This window comes from Bactrocera tryoni, chromosome 3 (genome assembly GCF_016617805.1).
Source record: "Bactrocera tryoni isolate S06 chromosome 3, CSIRO_BtryS06_freeze2, whole genome shotgun sequence".
In the NCBI taxonomy this organism is placed as follows: Eukaryota; Metazoa; Arthropoda; class Insecta; order Diptera; family Tephritidae; genus Bactrocera; species Bactrocera tryoni.
Window position 1 is genome coordinate 40,305,105 of NC_052501.1, and position 18,633 is coordinate 40,323,737.

At 38.8% G+C, this 18,633-nt stretch overlaps 1 protein-coding gene across 1 annotated transcript; it reads right to left on the reverse strand.

The window, feature by feature from the left end:
• Window positions 1–1,602: 1,602 nt before the first annotated feature.
• LOC120772090 (mucin-5AC) lies at window positions 1,603–16,292 on the reverse strand. The gene is made up of 2 exons (XM_040100493.1): window positions 15,688–16,292; window positions 1,603–8,549 (listed from the first exon to the last, which is right to left on the reverse strand). The coding sequence occupies exons 1-2, from the start codon at window positions 16,290–16,292 to the stop codon at window positions 1,637–1,639; spliced, it is 7,518 nt and encodes a 2,505-aa protein (XP_039956427.1). The 3' UTR covers window positions 1,603–1,636.
• Window positions 16,293–18,633: the final 2,341 nt, after the last annotated feature.

Here is an 18,633-nt window from a genome sequence, read left to right on the forward strand (position 1 = left end):
GCTCGGTGAGTGAGCCCAAAACCGGAAGGCCACCGATTCCGATTTTTACAAAAAAGTTTTGTTCAGCGATGGAGCTTACTTTTAGTTGACATGCATTAATAAACAAAATAGCCACATTTGGAGAGATGATAATCCAGAAGTCATTGTTAAAAACATTCTCAAAAACTCACTTTGAATGTTTCCTCTGGGAATCATTGGCTCATATTTCTTCAAAAATCTCTTTGTTTCGGACTTAAAGGATTTTAAACTGTTTATGGAAGGGCTGATTTACCTGTAACTTTTCTTCGCCTTGCTTCGGACAGTTCGTTTGACTAAAAAGCTCAATATGTACTTTAGTATGTGGTCGTTCACATAGAGGCGAAGCAAAGCAAAGCGAAGAAAAATGTTGGACAACTCTCTTTTTACGCCTTGCCAAACAAGCCGCGATTTTTATTATGGAGAAGCACAAAGAAATCTAAATATAGCCTTTATGTTTTTCGGTTTGTTCTTAAAGTGTGAATTATCAAGCAAAGCGAGGGTAGTTATATTTGAATCGGTTGCTGTTATTGTAGTTGTTTTAGCGGCAAAATTCTGCCGTGTTTTCTGGCAAAGTAACTGACTGGATATAAATCCGGGTACATGCCGGTTATGTTCCAGTTACATTACGGTTGCATTCCAGGTACGTTCCGGTTACGTAGGCCCATTCGTCGTGGGAGCGGCCATTAACGTTGTTTAAGCGCTTTTATATACTTGTAGTTCCCACATATTAAAAAAAATATGTAATTTATTTATGTAATATTTGTGTTTTATTTGAAACCCCTTGTTATGACATACAATTATTTACTTGTATAAATACATGATTACTTATGGATAAACACTTTCGTAAATGCGTCTTAAAAGCATATCTGTATTTATAGACTATAACTGCTATACCTTTCACTAAGTTTATAAGCAAAACAGAAACCATAATTTTTCGCTTTTAAAACTTCATAAATATTAAAATATTTTTATGCATCACTACCTATGCTTTCGTATTTGCTTCCGCGTTTTCATGACAATAACTTAAGTGATAATAGTTTAGTGAGTGTGTTTCGTATTATCGATAATAGTAAAACATTAAAATAAAAATTAAATTAACAATAATTTGCATAGAAAAAAGTTAAAGTACAACTTATAAATCTAGCGTACAAATAAGTGTCGGCAACGAATTGCATGTCGCGCATCAATCTCGAATCCAATTCGGGTTGTGCGTGTGATACGAGATTAAGGCACAACAAACACAACAGCTTTGCTCTCCTCAGCGTCACACGATTAAAATAATTTATTTTATTGTAAATGCTAAGCTCTCTAAAACAAAAACGAATAATAAATAAAGTAATAAAACAAAGAATTTAATTAAAATTTCTCTAATTTCCGCTCGACCTACGAAAATGCTCGGACTTAACGTAATACACAAGCTCGTAAAGTTAAAGGTTTTCACACAAAACATATGGAAGTAAGTGTGAGTGTATGCGTACTCAAATATTGTTAAATGAATTGCCTAACATTTGCTGTTTACTATATTTTCGTCTAACATAATTCTTAGTCTTCTGAGTCAAAAAAAAAAATCGCCCATGCCCATAAGGTGCGACGATCTGCCGTTAGCATTGCGTACGCTTCATGGCAGCAGTCGAGGATTGAAGCGACCCATGAAGAGTATGATGCCAGTGGGATTGTGACGTACGAAATAGAGGAATGGCTTGTCGAAGCGTAGACGTGGCGCGTCCGGTATGCGAGCCTGTCGTGGACGCAGTGAGAGTGGCAGTTCAAGATATTTCGGGTCGAGTAGATCGTCGTAGAAACCACGCCCGAGCGCTGACTCATGCACCAGTGAACCGAAGTCGATAACCGCTTCAGACGAATCATAGGCACCATCATCATTTGCGCCCAAATCCTTGTTTCGTTTACGTAATGGAGGTGCTGGATACATTTCCACATGATGGTGATCGCCAATTTTCTCCTCACCACAAGTGCTGAAAGTGTTGATTTGTATGACGTCGGATAGGTAGATGTCGCGATTGGCAGAACCAGTGAGACCACGCAGATCAGCAAAATCGGACTTGAACAGCCCTTTCAGTCCCATTTTCTGCAAACCTAAAGAGGCATTTACGAAGGATCTATGTGAGAAACGCGGTAGCTGTACTTCCATGCCGGGGCGGTCCATCAGCGAGGTGAGTACACTACTCCAAGCATTCTTGCTGAAAGCCTGCTCAACAAGCTCACGTTCAAGTCGTTCCAAACTTTCGGCTGGCGAAAGTGTGCTCTGATGACCGGGCATTACGTAAACTGTGCTCACGGTGTCCTGTATGCTGCCGAATGCAACAATTGTTGCGTCCAATTTGGGTTCGTAGCCGGCGGTGAAACCACTCTTATACAACACGGCTGGTATAGGTATCAAACGACGTTGGCGTACGGAGGGGTGTACTTGGAAGAACATTTCACCATCCGTCAGTTGTGTTGAACCATGTTTGCAGTCGGTTTGGAAAAGATTGGCTGAAATTGTGGCCAGTGGTCCATTCACCCAGAGACTGTTTGTGCGCAAATACTCTAGTACTTTGCCCATGGTGTGACGTTTCACTAACAGATTCGTTCGACGACGTATCACATCGTTCACGACATGGAAGTTCACTTCCTCCACATGTCCCGAGTAGAATTGTTGTGTCTTTTCCTTGAAAAATTGTAGTATCTTTCCATTTGAACGATCGCTGAAGATCTCGCGAACGAAGGCGGTTGTTGCAATGTCACTATCGGTGGCGCGTTCAACAGAGTCGGTGATATTTCGGAAGACTAAATGCGGATTGAAGGTGACCATGTCATCCAACTTCAGCACTTCGTTCATTTCGCCTGATGTGCTGCCACGTGCACCGAGGAAGACCATTGAGAGCATCGATGTTAAAGCAAATGGCGACATCACCAAACTACGAGCCGAGCTGATTTTCTCCGAAGTAATAGATTTCCAATAGCTGAACGCCAATTCGTTGCAGAGTTTAACGAAAGATTGCAGGTCTTCGTCTAAATTAGCTGTGGATGCTTCGAGTCCCTTAGAGTTCGAAGGGCTCGGCTCCATCTTTACGGGTGGTCGGGTAGCTTGTGTAGAAGTTGCCATTAAATTGTTCAGCTGTGCTGGACGTTGCATTGGTCGCTGCTGAGCGGTATTGGCCGAGTAGGGTATGACTTTCGTGGGTTCGGCAGGCTTCGGCGCATTTATGCCCGTCTGCTTATTGTAGTAAGACACTGGTTTGAGTGTATGTACCCGTTTAGTTGTAGTGGATGGTGGTTTTGGCGTTGTTGTCGTTGTAGTGGTGGAAGTTGTTGTAGTCGTGCTGCTGGCTGTTGTAGAAGGCAATGCTTTCTCCGTTGTTGTTGAGGTGGCCGAAAGTGCAGGGCTGGTGGGGAATTTTGGTATAATATAAGCTGTAAGGTCACCAGTGTCAGCGGTGTTTTGTGGATCGGGACGGTCGTAGTTGAGCTGTGGCATTTGAGGTCGTTGTTGTGCTACAAATGTATGGATAGGTTTTGCTGTGGTTTGGAGTGTAATTTGTTCTGTAGAGACGATAAGTTCCGAAACAGTTGACTTATTGGGTTCCAAAGCCAAATCTCCATCGGTAGCTTCTTCAGATTCTGCTTCAGTTGATCCAGGCTGTGATACCTCTTCCGAGTCTTCGGTCGTGTCCTCATCTTCAGGCTTAGTCGTTTCTACCACATCTTGTTGTATTGGCTGTGGTAGCGTTGGTGAGGTAAGCTCAATGTCAGTACTCTCATCGCTTGTTGTGTCTTGTTCGAGAATAATGCTATCGCCAGATGTATTGACATTATTTGCTTCTTCACTGTATTTGATAGTAGATTCGCCAAGTTTAATATAAGGGTCCTCATCCGATTCGGTGCTATCTATTTCATCGGAAATTATAACCGTAACATCCGTGGCTACATCGGGTTCGTTACCAGTACTTTCTTCTTCATCTTCGGTTCTGACTGTTGAAGCGCTTCCTTCCGCTGGTGCCACCGTTGTTGCCTCACTTTCGCTTGCTCCTTTGCTATTGACTGGTTCTTCTAATTCATTAGTTTCATATTTTATTGTTGTTGTTGGTGCATTTGTGTATTTTATTTGCAAGTTGGCGGCGTTAGTCACACTATCCTCTTCGGTACTATCAGATTCCTTTTCTGTTGAGCTTACAAGTGCCTCGGTAGAGATTTTTTCAGCGGTAGCATCATTTGTTTCCTCAGCTGTAGTGTCGGTGTTGATGAGAATTGGTGTGATTGTGGTAACGTCATTACTGACTTCTTTTTCCAGCGGCTCTCTCTCATTGGTTTGTTTTTCTTCGGAGATTTCTAAGTTCTCTGTAACTGTCTTGTCGGAGTTGTTTTCGTTCACCTCCTTTTCAGTACTCTCCTTTCCGCTGTTGTCGCTTTCACTCATATCTGTAGCATTGGAAATGTCTGTAGTTCCTATTGTGCTACTTGTATATGCTTCACTAGTATCCCCTTGATGGTCTTCTTCTTGTAGTTCCACTCGTTCAACGACTTCAGTTTGCGCTTCGATAGCTTCGTCTGTCACCTCTGTTGTCTGCACATCCTGAGTATATGATTGGTGTTCCTCTTCCAGTTTACTGGACGATTCTTCAGCTTTCTGTGAAGTGCTTTGTTCTTCAGACAATTTCTCCTCTTCTGTAGAAGTCGACTGTACTATTTCATCCATTAAGATCTTCTCAGTTTGGACCTCATATTTCTCTGTTGTTGTTATCAGCTCCATTTGTTCCGAATCTGTTTGCGCCAATTCATGAGAATCTTCATTAACTTCGCTGGGTTTGTATATATCCGCGTGATTAGTATCCTCTATTTCTGTTATAATAACTTCAGCACTTGTCATTTCTTCCTTCTTTTCTTCATTAGGGCCTTCGGCGCTTAATTGTTCCGCCAAAACAATTGTCTCAGCTTCGTGAAGCGGTTCTGCAGAGCTTCCAGCTTCTGCAGACTGCTGAATGGGCTCCTTGTCTTGCTCTGTTTCATACATATTTTCAGTATTCTCTTGTTGTTGTGTGGCATAAATTTCCGAAAGAGATGGTACTTGAGGTTTCAAAGTGGGGGTGTCCTCTGGTCGAGCTCCTTCAATCTTAGTTTCTCCGGTATTTTCCATACTCTCAACCTGATCTGTCTGTTTTTGCTCTGTGGTGTCAGCATTAACCAGTTCATGTATTGCGCTCTCTTCTGTCGCCTCCTTTTCGTAACTATTAGTTTCTATTTCTGTTTCATCTACAACCACGTATCTTTCTGTAGTAACGTAATCCACACCAGCCTCGTTTCCTTCTATATTCTCCAGCGATAGCTCGGCTTTGTGTTCCTTTTCGTGCTCCTTTTCTATTTTCTTTTTACTATCTGCTGGTATAGCGGGTTTCTCTTCATTCAAGCTGTCATCTTCCTTAGAGGCATATGTTGATGCCACCGGAGCAGGTGCGACTTCTGTGGTTAATCCGTTTTCGAGTTCCTTAACTGGAGCTGGCGTTGGCACTAACAAAGGTTGCACATATTGTGTCTCGACCGATTCTTTAGCAGGTGGCGCTTGTGTTGTGCTGATCGTTACGAGCATACTGCCGTATGCTGGCACATTGTCATCTAATGCTCCAGGATCTGGTTTCAGTAAGAAAGATGTGTTCAGTTGTGCAAAGTTCGTTAAACGATTACCATCTTCCATTGGGTCGGGGCGATATGGATCCGGTTCCACTTCGGTCATTTGTTGTAACACATCAGACAAGAGGAAGTCAATTTCGCTGCGCGTCTCATTGGAGCTCATGAGTTGATCAGCAGCAATTGTATTGGTGCCATCGACCAGCGTTGAAGCTACGGTAGCCGCCTGCGTTTGGAATTCAGACATTTTTATTTGATCAGTTGGTTTTAACATATCCATATTTAAGAATGGTTTAAGATCGGCTACCTGTGGTGGTGGTTCCGTGGTTAAGGGGTTTTCTGCTATCAGGGTATCAACTTTGTGTGTCACCGGCAGCATCGGTATTTGATACTCGGTACTACTATCAACATTTACTTCGTCGACCACTTCTACTACAGTTGTGTCATCATTGTTGTCATCAACTGTGCTGAGTGTGGTCTCGTAGTGGGGTGCAGTTGTTGTTTGAACGTTGTTTATAATGGGTTCTTGTACATCAGCGTAAAGCGGTTCAAACTTAACAACATGAGCCGAATCTTCTTCGTGCTTTTCTGTTAGCTTGTCTTCAAGTATCAGCGTTCCTCCAGCTTCATTTTCGTCTTTCTCTTTTTCTTCAGCAGAATATTCCGAAAGATTTGTGGTGTCTGTTAACTCTTGTTCGATGAACTTCTCAGTTGTATTCTCTATTATTGGTGCAGCAGTTGTCTTCTTTATTGTCTCCTCGGATGTCGCGGCTAAAGTTGGTGGGCGTATTGTTGTAATTAATGGTGTTTGTTCCGTGATATCCTCCACTATAGTCATTTCCTCTTGTTCTACGCTTACTGTGTCTACTGCATTGACATTTTCTTCTTTAAGCGCTCCGCCTTCAATGATTGACTCAACATTCACAGGCTCCTTGTGCATATCCACTGCTGATGGTTCATGCACGACCGGCCGTTTCTCAGAAGCACTAGACTCGTTGATATCGGTCTCAGTATTCTCGCTTGCTAGTTCCTGTTTGAGCGATTCCATTATTTGATCGAAGGCCGTCATGGTGTGCTGATCTTCCAACGACGGCTTATGGTGTTGTTGTTGGATTTGTGCAAGTGATGGCAGCGGTTTACGCTTGGTTTGTCCATAGTCTGATTCCTCATCAGTTTTGTCAGCTTCAACAGCATCATGATGTCCAGGGTGTACGGGTTTGTAGTGTGGCAGCGGGTAGCTCGAGACACCAGGGCGCTTGTTGGCATGTGAAGGCTTGACATGTATTGGATGATAACCTGGGAAATGCTCCACGATTAACGCATTTTCAGTTGTTGTTGTAGGTTCTGGTGTTGTTGTGGTTGGTGCTGGTGTAGTGGTCGTCGTTGTCGTTGTGGGCACCGATGTTGTAGTAGTGGTTGTTGTTGTAGGTTCTGGCGTTGTTGTAGTTGGTTCCGGTGTGGTAGTAGTAGTTGTTGGCTTCTTGTGCGGACGTGGCCGAGTTTTGTTTGGCTTGTGGCTCACAGTGGCATTATGCTTACTGATTGTGGGCTCAATGGTTGCTGGTGTGGGCGCGGGCACATCAGCGACTGTTGGATGCTTATTACCTACAGTTGGACGTGGCTTACCAGTAGCTGGTTTGCGCTTATCTGCAGTTTGATGTGGTTTGCCATTGCCTTGACCGGGTTGACGTGTGGGTTTCTTCTTTTTCTTTTTGGGTGTTGTAGAGCTTGGTCTCGGGGTGGTTGTGCTAGTAATCGGTTCTGGTGTAGTAGTTGTTGGCGCCTCTGTAGTGGTGGTTGTTGTTGTCGTCGTAGTAGTTGTAGTTGTTGGCTCTGGTGTGGTTGTTGAGGTGGTGGTTGGTTCCGGTGTTGTCGTGGTGGTTGGCTTCTTCTTTATCTTCTGCTTGTTATGACCACCTTGCGGCTTTTTAGTCGTACTATCATTCTGCTCACCGTTCGGAGTCTTGTTACGATGAGGCGCTGCTGGACGCTTATGCACAACAACTGGCGGTCGCTTGCCATAACCCTCATGCAATTCCTCCTTGTCTGCTGCCGATGTTGGGCGCGTCGTCGTTGCACTTTGTATGATTTCTTGGTTATTCACGAAGACGCGTCGCGTTGTCGTATCCATGTCTGTGTATTCGGGCAGTTTGTGGTAGATCGGTTGCATCTGTAGCTGTGAGAAGCCATCAAATTGCTGCATATTCGCAGCGACATTTTGATACTGTTGCATGCCGGTGTAGACAGACTCATTTGGACCTAGTTCTTCTTGCACCACCTGTGGTGTCACAGCGGTGGATGTTGTAGTGGGCTTCGGTGTAGTTGGCTTACGTTTCTGTCCCGGCTTGCGCTTGTTCGGTTTAGGTCGTTTGGTGGCATGCGTAACTGGTGCTGCAGTTGTCGAGGCCTCCAGTAATTCCGAGTCTGGTGTCATGACAATTTGTTGTGGCTTTTGCTGTGGGAAAATATCACTGCCGCCATTACCGAAAATCGCTGGCAAAATCATTGACCAAGATGAGGTTACATCAGGCGTATCCAGCGCGGGCAACGCATCCTTTGAAATGTTCTTATTCGATTCCACCTCCTTGTTCAACACATTCTGCACACTATCGACAATATCCTGCACATTCTTTTCCGGTTCACGGTCGTCTACGGGCATATGTTGCACGATGGATGAATTTTCGCCATCGCCATTTGCCACAATACTCTGTATTTCCTCCATGGTCATGAGACGTTTCACCAGTTCGCCATTTTCATCGAACGTGTAGAACTCGTAGCGATCGGGATTGAGCAGATCAATCGGACTTGCCACTTGCAGTGAGGGTTGCGGTTTGGGCACTTTATGACCCAAGGCGTCAGTGAACTCGGGTTCATTGCCGTTGAGTATGACCGAAACGGATGTGACGACACTGTAAATAGAAGAGGAGAAGAGGCATTAGTGATTTTTAGTAAGTATGAAAGGAAAATACAAGTAAGTAGTGCAAGTATGAAAGAAAGTGTGTTTTAGTAAAAAATTCGAATTAAATAGTAGAAAAAGTATTGCAGAATTATGAAAAAACATTGAAAAATATAAGTTTTGCAACATACTACGAGCATTTGTTACCTTAAAGGATTTGAACGACGTTTCATTGAGGTCTAAACTATTCGCATAGGCAATAGGCATAGGTTCCTAAGAGTTTTAACAGTCACAAACTGCATACTCTTTTTAATGACTTTTAATTTGTCGAAGCTTTCGGCCTTAGTAACTTTATAACTTCATTTTATTTTAGCTTTGAGGACAATGCGTAGACTAAAAATATATGCTTTGTTGGCTTCAATCCCGAGAAAAAAGGATTTTGACTTTAAGTTGCCAAAATGAGCCATTTTATGTAAAATTTATATCTAAAACAGATGTTTTTGCTTAGATGCTCAGTTATTAGTACTAAGCTAATATAACATCTAATCATCATTTTTCACTGTAGCTTTTCAAATATACGATTTCGCATTTCTAAACATCACTTAATGCTTCAATATTTCTATAAGCTGCAATTTATCACGTGTGACTGAATATTTACGGTGATTTTGAGTTGATGTCATCTATAACGTTGCATACTTTTGAGCGCTTATCATCTGGCACAAATAAAATTGCATAATCTTGCTGTTGAATAACGTATGTATGTATGTGCGTATGTGTGCAAAAGTGCGAAGCTCTGTAGCAGCAAGTGATAAATACCGTTGCATTAGCACACATTTTCTGCTCACATCACACGACACACTAACACACACAGCTATGCACATGCAATTGCAAAGGCAACGTAGTGGGAGTAGCACATTTTGTTTGCCCGTTTGAATAACTGTGCATAACTGCTTGTTAGTGCGATAAACTATATTTTTAGTAGCTGCATTTGGACAAATGATTTTTATTGAATTATTTGGCAGCATGCAAAATACAATTTATATATATATATTATATTTATATTTCGCTGCGAGCGTATAAGTCAGTGTGTAAGCTACTCAAGAGCGTTATTTACATACATATTTTCCGTAAATTGATCGTACCAATTGTTCAGATTATAACTTATGAAATTCTGCAGGGTATTTGGCAAATAAATTAATGGCGTCAATATTCGAAGCATTAGTCACAACGTAAGCTTACAGCTGCTCAATGACTTTGAGAAGTGAAATATTAACTTATTTAGAAACACTATATTCATCATCACTCATGCTTTGGAAGCTGGGCAGCAATGTGCATATCAAAAGTGAGACTTTAGAAATATTAATGGGAGATTTATATTTTTCGATTGTTATATAGCAATGCTGTGTTTGAGTAGTTTTAAACTCTTAGAATAATATAAAAAGGCGGATGAGGACTTCTCGAAATAGCTTCTGTCTCATTTTGAAATTGAAATTTATTTAACTTGTTTTAAAATTTTAACCATTTATACATGTTATCAGCATATACGTTGAGTATGGGTATTTATTTGGGTGTTGTGATATCACATGCTTAATTCATATATTTTGGTAGTCGAAAAAGTTTTTACGTATTTTGTCAATATATGTCCTTGCTGTCATATATCTCCAGTTCTACCAATCACATTGTGTCATACTATATAGTGTTGGAAGGTGCATTTTTAAACTTCATTTAACAAAAAAAAAAGCAAACCAATGTAACCGCTTAACTTGATCATCTGGGCAGCTGTGATTTGAAATAATTCAGCACATATTTTATTTTATGTGCTGTGATCAAGAAAGCACGAAGCCATCCTCACGTTGTTTGATTATCTGATTAGATCTGAACAGAATTGAAACAAATTTATCTTTAGTGAATATATTATTTCACCATCCGATAACATGATGATAATCTGATGTCAAAAGACATAGTAAAAATGTGATTTCTTCTCCATATCTCATTTGGGGTGATGACACAAATGGCATCATCCGATCAACTGTTTATATGTGGTAAAAATGTTCACATTTAGCGCTCCAGCTCATCGTATCACCAGTTGATGTGTTGACGATTTCTAAATTCATCTTATGAACAAAGGTTGTAATATATAACGATTTGCCGAAAATCTCCTCTTAAATTGTTTTCTATATCATAAAAATATACTATATAACTTCATTATGCTGCATGTGATTATGATAAGATATCATATGATACTATAACATTTGACGCAGCATCACATCATATGTTGCACTACTATATGCAGTATTTCGCACTTACACCAACCTATAACATAAAATTGTTCACATCGATCATGTGTATAATATCACATCGCATTAGACCGCAAGAAATCACATCACATCATAAAAATAAGTGGAAGATAAATGAAAATAAAAATTAATGCTCTCTATTCGTACAAAATAGCATCTCGAAAAAAATGTTACTTGGTAATCAAACATCACATCATATGAAACTTAACTTTTCACATCTCATCGCATCACATCAAGTAATATTAGATAACAAGATCATATCGATCATGTATATCATATCACATCGCATTAGAAAATACATATTAGAACGCATGTAATCACATCATATCGTAAAAGTAAGATCACATGCTATCTTCTTCTTTATTGGTTTAGACACAGCTTACACGGTCACTTCGAACAAAAAAGCTTTTCGAAAACAAATGTTACCTGGTAAACAAACATCACATCATATGAAACCTTTTTACATCACATCACATCAAGTAACATTAACCCACATCCAATAATGTCACATCATGAAAATTATTATCATTTAATTATTACATTACATCACATTGTGAATAGATACGTATGTTCGTAAAGAACATTTGTTGTAAACCAGCCTTAATTTTTTTCTGTTTGGTTGTCATGACATCTGTCAAACATATTCAATAACTTTACGGTCAGTGAGCAAATAAAATCATATTTATTCATTGTGTTGAAAATGTCAAATTTTGTATCGAAAACTTATGATTTGCGGAAAGCCTTAATTTTTTGTGTCCATTTGAAGATAAGGGATGCGGAGTGTCGAGAGCTTGTTGAGGTATATGGTGTTCATGCTCTATCAGAAGCAACATGCAAAATATGGTTTCAACACTTGTGAAATTTGGCTCAAAGACACGAAAAAATCAGTTTTGCATCAAATTGTCACTGGCGATGAAAAATGAATTTATTTTGAGAATCTTAAATGGAAAAAGTCATGGGTTAACCCAGGAAAACTATCAATGTCGACTACAAGAACAGATTTGGTAAGAAGGCAATGCCATGTATTTGGTGAGATCAAAAGGCTGCGGTATATCATGAGCTTCCAAAATCTGGTGGAATTGTTAATAATAATCGCTACAGGCACCAATTGTTCAATGTGAACCATGTATTGATCGAAAAACGAGCAGAATTGGTCCAAAGACACGCCAAAGTAATTTTTTTAGACGAAAAATACTTGGCTGGGAGCTGCTACTGCCCTCGCTGTATACACCAGACTCCGACTACAATTTATTTTCATCGATGGGACAAGCATTGGCTAAGAAGAGAAACAGTTCTATTGGCATGGTATCCACAAATTGCCAGAAAGGTGGTTAAAATGTATAAAAAGCAGTGGTCAATACTTTAAATAATTTTTCTTATACTTTCTCATTTAAAGTTAGTAGTTCATTTTCACAAAAAAACGGTACACCGGTATATAAAATATGATCACATGGCATGTGCTCTTACTTAATCAATATGATCTTAATAGATAGAGATTGTAGATCACAATGCTTGGTTCATTACGTCACATCGAAATATATTATTTAGAGAGCATAAAAAATTGTAAATGTCGATTAAATACTTCAAATCAGATTAAAATACATCATAAAACCACATTTTCATGTCGAAAGCTAAAAATGTGAAATAAAGCGCAACATACCCGCTCTCACGAAGTGTGTATTTGTCATATAGCCGACACGCGTTAAATGACACAACGGTGATCCTGTAAGCTTTAACTATCCCCTTAATGACGACTGGAAAAGTGATTTTAATTCTCATGAAATGGCTGGATATATAAAAATGTATAAAAAATTGATTTCTAAACAATTCTCTAGTTTTAAGCTAAACCTCAACCATTTTGATATTTTTTTATACTCCAGCAGTTGCATGCATAATTCCCATGAACTATAAAGAGTTGACTGTTTGCAACATCGATTTCAATTTTCCAAATGTGACAGTTTTCTACTACAATCCTGCATTGCACCACAGGCACGGACTCTTTTGAATGGCGTACTGCACGGTCATAAGCGACAGTGTACTCGAATGTCGCTCACGAATGAGCGCATATCTGTGGGTGACCAGTTTCTGAAATGCTGAAATTCGATACTGTGCTTTAGGGCAAATCAAATAATACGCGTGCGCATGCATTCCATTAGGTAGCCAGCGCCAGCATCAGCATCGGACCACAAGCGTAATTTTCTCAAACATTTTACATATTCATGAGTAGTTTGCGTTCGCATCGCCGCTATTGCAATTTCATATACCAATTTACATACATAGATGAACTCAGTACGCCATAAGGGCACTGCCATTCTGCGGTTGATGTCGGTGGTGTGCGCCTATTTGCTAGGCGCGTGTGTGAGTGCGAGCTCTGATTCGCGACTAGATCAACATGACAGATTAAATATGAATGCGAATCCTACGAGGTGATTTTTTTTGTGTTTTTGCTTCTATTTCAATTATGGTCTAAGCCAGGCTTTCAATTTGTGAAATTTCACATCTCTTGTATTTAGGTCACATATGTTGGAATGTATGAATGCAGTATCATTGGTATGATGGGCGAATTTAAATGAAAAATTTGGTCCTAAACTGTAAAGTAACCAGCAAATAAAGCATTTAACTGTGAACTAGAATACCAATCGCTGTGATAGAAAACGAAGTAATTACTGCACTTGTGATAATTGTTACAAATACTGACTTTAGGAGGATTTTGGATAATTATTTGTAAGGCATAAGAAAGCGGAGAGGCATTAAATAAATATTTTAGGAAGTTCAATAAATATTAGCTCAAGTATTTGAGGAGTGGGTGAGAACTTAGCATTCAATCTCTGTGCGCTGAGCACACTCATGAGAGAGCTGCTGCTTTTTCAATGATTTGCCGCCTTAATACTCAGAATTCCAATCGATATTCACAAAAGAGCACCAATTAAAGATTCAGACTTGAACAAAAAGTTTGTTGTTAACTTAAAAATGCATTTCGCATTACTTTAAATATGAAAGAGTCCTTTTGCTAAGCCATAAAGGCACAAAGCCGAAATACAAAATACAAACACTCTAAAATGCTGAGAAAGTTTTTTCTTTTATTGACTTAGATGCCGCTAAATTAAATTATATTCTATTTAAGCTATCCAGCGTCGTCGTAGATCTTCTTGTCCTTAATTAAAATGCGAATATTTTCATAACTTCAAAAGGTCACATCGTTAAAAGCGGCCAAACAAATTTTTTGTCAATTACTTTTCATTCACGAGTTTTCTTTTTTTGGCCAGCTACTTGAAAGCAGACTGTAATAAAGGTAATAAATTCATAATGAAGGGTTGCCACAACAACCGAAATGTTTAGCTAATCGATAAAGTGAGCGAGAGCGCTGGTTATAACCTGCAGTAGTTAAAGTAGTGGGGGTAGGGCAGAAGAGAGAAGAAAAAGTGAATGAAAAAGTTTGCATATTTCCAAGCCGAAAAAAAAATCTAAAAATAAATAGAATGTATTCAAGAGCAGACTACCGTTAATTACTTCATGAAAGAGCGCTATAGATATTTGAAATAATTGCAATTTAAATGGTTTGTGACTATGACCAAATATTTCGGAGCTCAGTATTTAAAAAAAAGGAGATGCTTTTGGATCCTTAATGATTCTAGATATTACTCATAATTTATAAAAAAAATATATATTTATATAAAGTTTTAATGTCAGTTATTTAAAGGTCTTGCTCTATTTATAGTTTACAAGTTCAGACAGTAAGTCCCGGTTAGAAATGTTAAGTTTTGTGAATTGTTTAAGCGATGAACTTTAACTTTCGCGATGAACGCGACTTCATAAGGAAACATTACCCTAAAGGCCCTAAGATAAAAACTTTTATTGTATTTTTGTGCTTAAGTTTTAAATTCATTCACACAACTCCGTAATTACCTTGAATTATTAATAGCCATCGAAATACTTCTTCGTTCTTTGAAGTCAATATTTTTTGCGAAATGAAGCAAGAGAAAATTTTATTTCAGACATTCTTAAAATTTCTCAATGGTTAAATTTTTATGGTCAAGAAAAAGTCACAACTATCGATTAATCCGATTGTTCATTTAAAGGCTAATCGAAAGAACTCTAGTTTCGAATTCCCTTTATACCGAAAAGAGATACTATAATTCAAAAGTCAAATAATCTATAACTATTGATTAATCGATTGTTTAGTCAAAGATTAATCGAAAGAACTCGACCCTCGAATCTTTCGACAGAGAAGAGATAATATCATTCGAGAGTCAAATAACCTACTAACGTAGTTATTGCAATATCGAAAATTAAGTCATAACTATTGATTAATCGATTGTTTAGTCAAAGATTAATCGAAAGAACTCGACCCTCGAATCTTTCGACAGAGAAGAGATAATATCATTCGAGAGTCAAATTAAGTCATAACTACATACTAATAAATCAGAATAATTAGTTGACGATTAATCAAATGAATTCGGGTCTACAATTATTATTTCTTAGTTGACGATTAATCCAATAAATTCAAGTCTACAGTCATCTTTCTGCAGAAAAGAGACAATAGCTTTCGATAGTCATTCAATCTGTCAGAGAAGTAATTTTTATACTCAAGATTAGGTCATAACTACATATTATTATGATTAATTAGCTGGTTAAAAGAAAAAACTCGAAAGGGTTCGAGTCTCGAATTCTCTTTCCGCCAAAAAAGATACAAGCAAAAACTCTATACTAAATTTAAATTTTTGATTTGAGTAATTTTTTTAAATATGCTTAAAGAGTAGTCCCTTTTCTTTTATCTGCTTAAGAATCTATAAAGAATAACAATTCTTTCTCCTTAACCCCCAAAAGTTTCAATGTCAAGTAAAACACACTCACCTGGAGCCGATAATTTTCTTCGACGATTCATCGTCATTCTCACTGCTTTGGGTCAATGTCGGTTCGTCATTAGTCACACCCGGAGTTGTTGGCTGGTAAGAAGCCTGCTGGGGTGTTACCGAAACATTGTATGCAAATCCGGGCTGTTGACTCGGCTGAGTTGCTGCCGTGATGACGGAGGAAGTGGCACTGGTCGCTTTGTTACCACTCGCGTTGGTGGTTGCACTCGTCGGGCGTTTAGTCGACCATTTGGTTGTGCTGCCAGCAGTACTACTACTACTGCTGCTGGTGCTGCTCGTTTTCGTTGTGGTTACATAAGTGGCGGTGGTGTTGGGCCGTTTTGTTTTATGCTGTTGCTGCTGCTGCGGACGCTGTTGCTGCTGTTGTTTGTTTATCTGCGGTTGTGGCAGACGAAATTCGTAAACACCACCAGTGCCCAACGTATCGCTCTCTTCCTCGTTCACAGCATCGGGTCGTGGATCATTTGCATAGCTGCTGGCCAAGCTGCCGTTGCTGCTGCTGCTCGCCTGTCGCACGTGCGCCGCTTGAGTGGTCAGCGCTAGCAGGCCGACAGCTGTCAGCAGCCACAACACGTTCGGACGCATTGTCGCTGCGGTCGTGATAATTCGACCTCGCGCTTACAAAACCTTCGACTTTGCACACACTCTCACAAAAAAAGCGAACGAAAACACTAAAAGTGTGATTCTTTTCCCTTTGTGAAAACCGTTTGTTGTTGTTGGTTGTTTTTAAATTTCCGCTTGTTTTGATTTGCCGATTTTGCTTTATTTTTCGGTGGTTGTCTTCTGCTTTGCGTTGTCTTTGTCTTTGTGTGTTTATGTTACTGCTTAACAAAGCGTTTTTTCGTCGCCTCCAATTGCCTTATTAAATATTTATAAATATTGTGTACTGAAAGTTAGTAGCTGGGTCGTCATAGAACATCGAGAATAATGGAAAATCTGTAAAGAGAAGAAAAAATCCGAAATTAATTAATGTGACGCGAAAGTGAAAAAATAACAACAAAAAAGCATTAGCACCTGATTACTGACGAAATAAGTGAAATAAACTTGATAAAACTTCGAAGGCAGCGCCCGCCTAAGGCACTTAAGCAAACATAAGCCCCCAAGCATTGGCGCAACAACAGAATACCTATGTAAACAGTTTTGACACTTAAATTTGCGCGCCACATTGGTTGCCTAGTCAACCAATGGCGATATTGTTGTTTGTTTTCCTGCCATCGTCGCCATCGGCTTACCAGCGCCATTGTTTTTGAAGTAGTAATCTCTTTGATTGACATTAAAGTATTTATCGTAACTGATTTGCATCATAAACCGCCCACCATCCACCCAGCCGAGTTTGAAGTTCTCATTGCTTTCAAATTATTTTCCGTTTTTGCGGGTTGTGCGTCAATGTTATCGCGTCAATAGGCTATAGAAATTAATCTGCGTTGACTGGCGAGCTGCTTATCAGGCGCGAAAGTACATAAGTGTCAAAGAAATGACGATTGAAAACAAATGAAGTGCGTGCAAACAAATGATAAATTAATCGTTCTGCGGTGCTTTCTATTAAAATGGACATTTATATTTATATTTTGGTATATTACAGTCTACTTTTGTGTAATTTAAGAAGTACCGATGAAACATGAAGTAAGCATATTTGTTTTGGTTTAAAGCTTTTCTATAATTTTCCCACTTTTGGAAATCTTATTATATTATTTTAAAATATTGAAAAAAGTAGTTTTCGTGCTAATTTCTTTATAACAAATGGTGTTTTTCTCAAAATGGTGCTTTCAAAGTCGGCTATGTTGGATTACTCGAGAACGGCTAAACCGATTAGTCTCAAATATGAGCTTTTTAAATATATTTTTTAGTAATTAATCAATGATTTTTTCTCACCGATAAATATTTTTTTTATGAACTGTAACTTTGATCGAAAATCGATTTTTTTAGAAACTGCCATTTGGTCAAAAAAAAATGTTTTTCTTATTTCTTTGATTTATTTAAATTATTATTTCAACGAAATCTGTTTGGCTTTTTAATTTCAGAGGATGCAGTTAAGAGATAGAGGGATTACCGCAAAACATTTTTTTTTGATAGGAAATCAGTTGTAGTTTCTTTCCAAATAAATATTTTTAATAATACTGATTCTTAAATACAGTTAAAAGATACCATGATACGTGTGCAAGTTTTTGAGTCAATAAACTTGAACGCTTTCGCAGAAAAAGTTTGGAAAATTCGATTTTTTTCCGCCGTTATAACCCCTGAATTAACGCATCGGAATATCATCCTAAATGCTTGTTTAGCAGAAAACTCCATTTACATATATAGCGCAATTTTTCGATTTTGTCAGAGGCATAAGTTAAGTTCTAAATTGAGTCAATGAGCTAAGAATTCAAACTAATACCCAATTTTAGATGAATAATTAGTATTAAGTATAATTTCTGGTCCGTTTACTTGGGCTTAGTGTAATATTGCTCCTCGTTTTAAATTTGAAAAAGGTCGAAGAGAAGTTAGGACTAAACCAAATCCCGCAAATAGCTTAGTTTAGTGTAAATAAGGATTGTTTTCGATTAGCCACACATTGGGGAGCAGCGAATCAAACAAGCCATACCAGCTGATTAAGCAAACTGTCAGCACTTGCGTTGCAACCTTCCGCTAGTATTTGCTATTATGTTTGCGCAATTGTGTTGTGCTTTTTCCTTTGATGGAAAGATTCTTCTCTCTGCGATTAACAAAATATTCTCTTGGCCCTGAAACTATATTCGTGCGTTTTTTTCATAAGTTGAAGGTAAACTTAAGAAACATATACATACATGCATTATAGCACTATTCAAAGTATTGATCTCATTTGATCTCAGCATTTTCTCATTTGCTGGCAATTTGAGTAATTCATGCGAAAGAACGTAATTATCTTGAAAGTATTCGAAATAATATTTTTAAGCAGACTTTT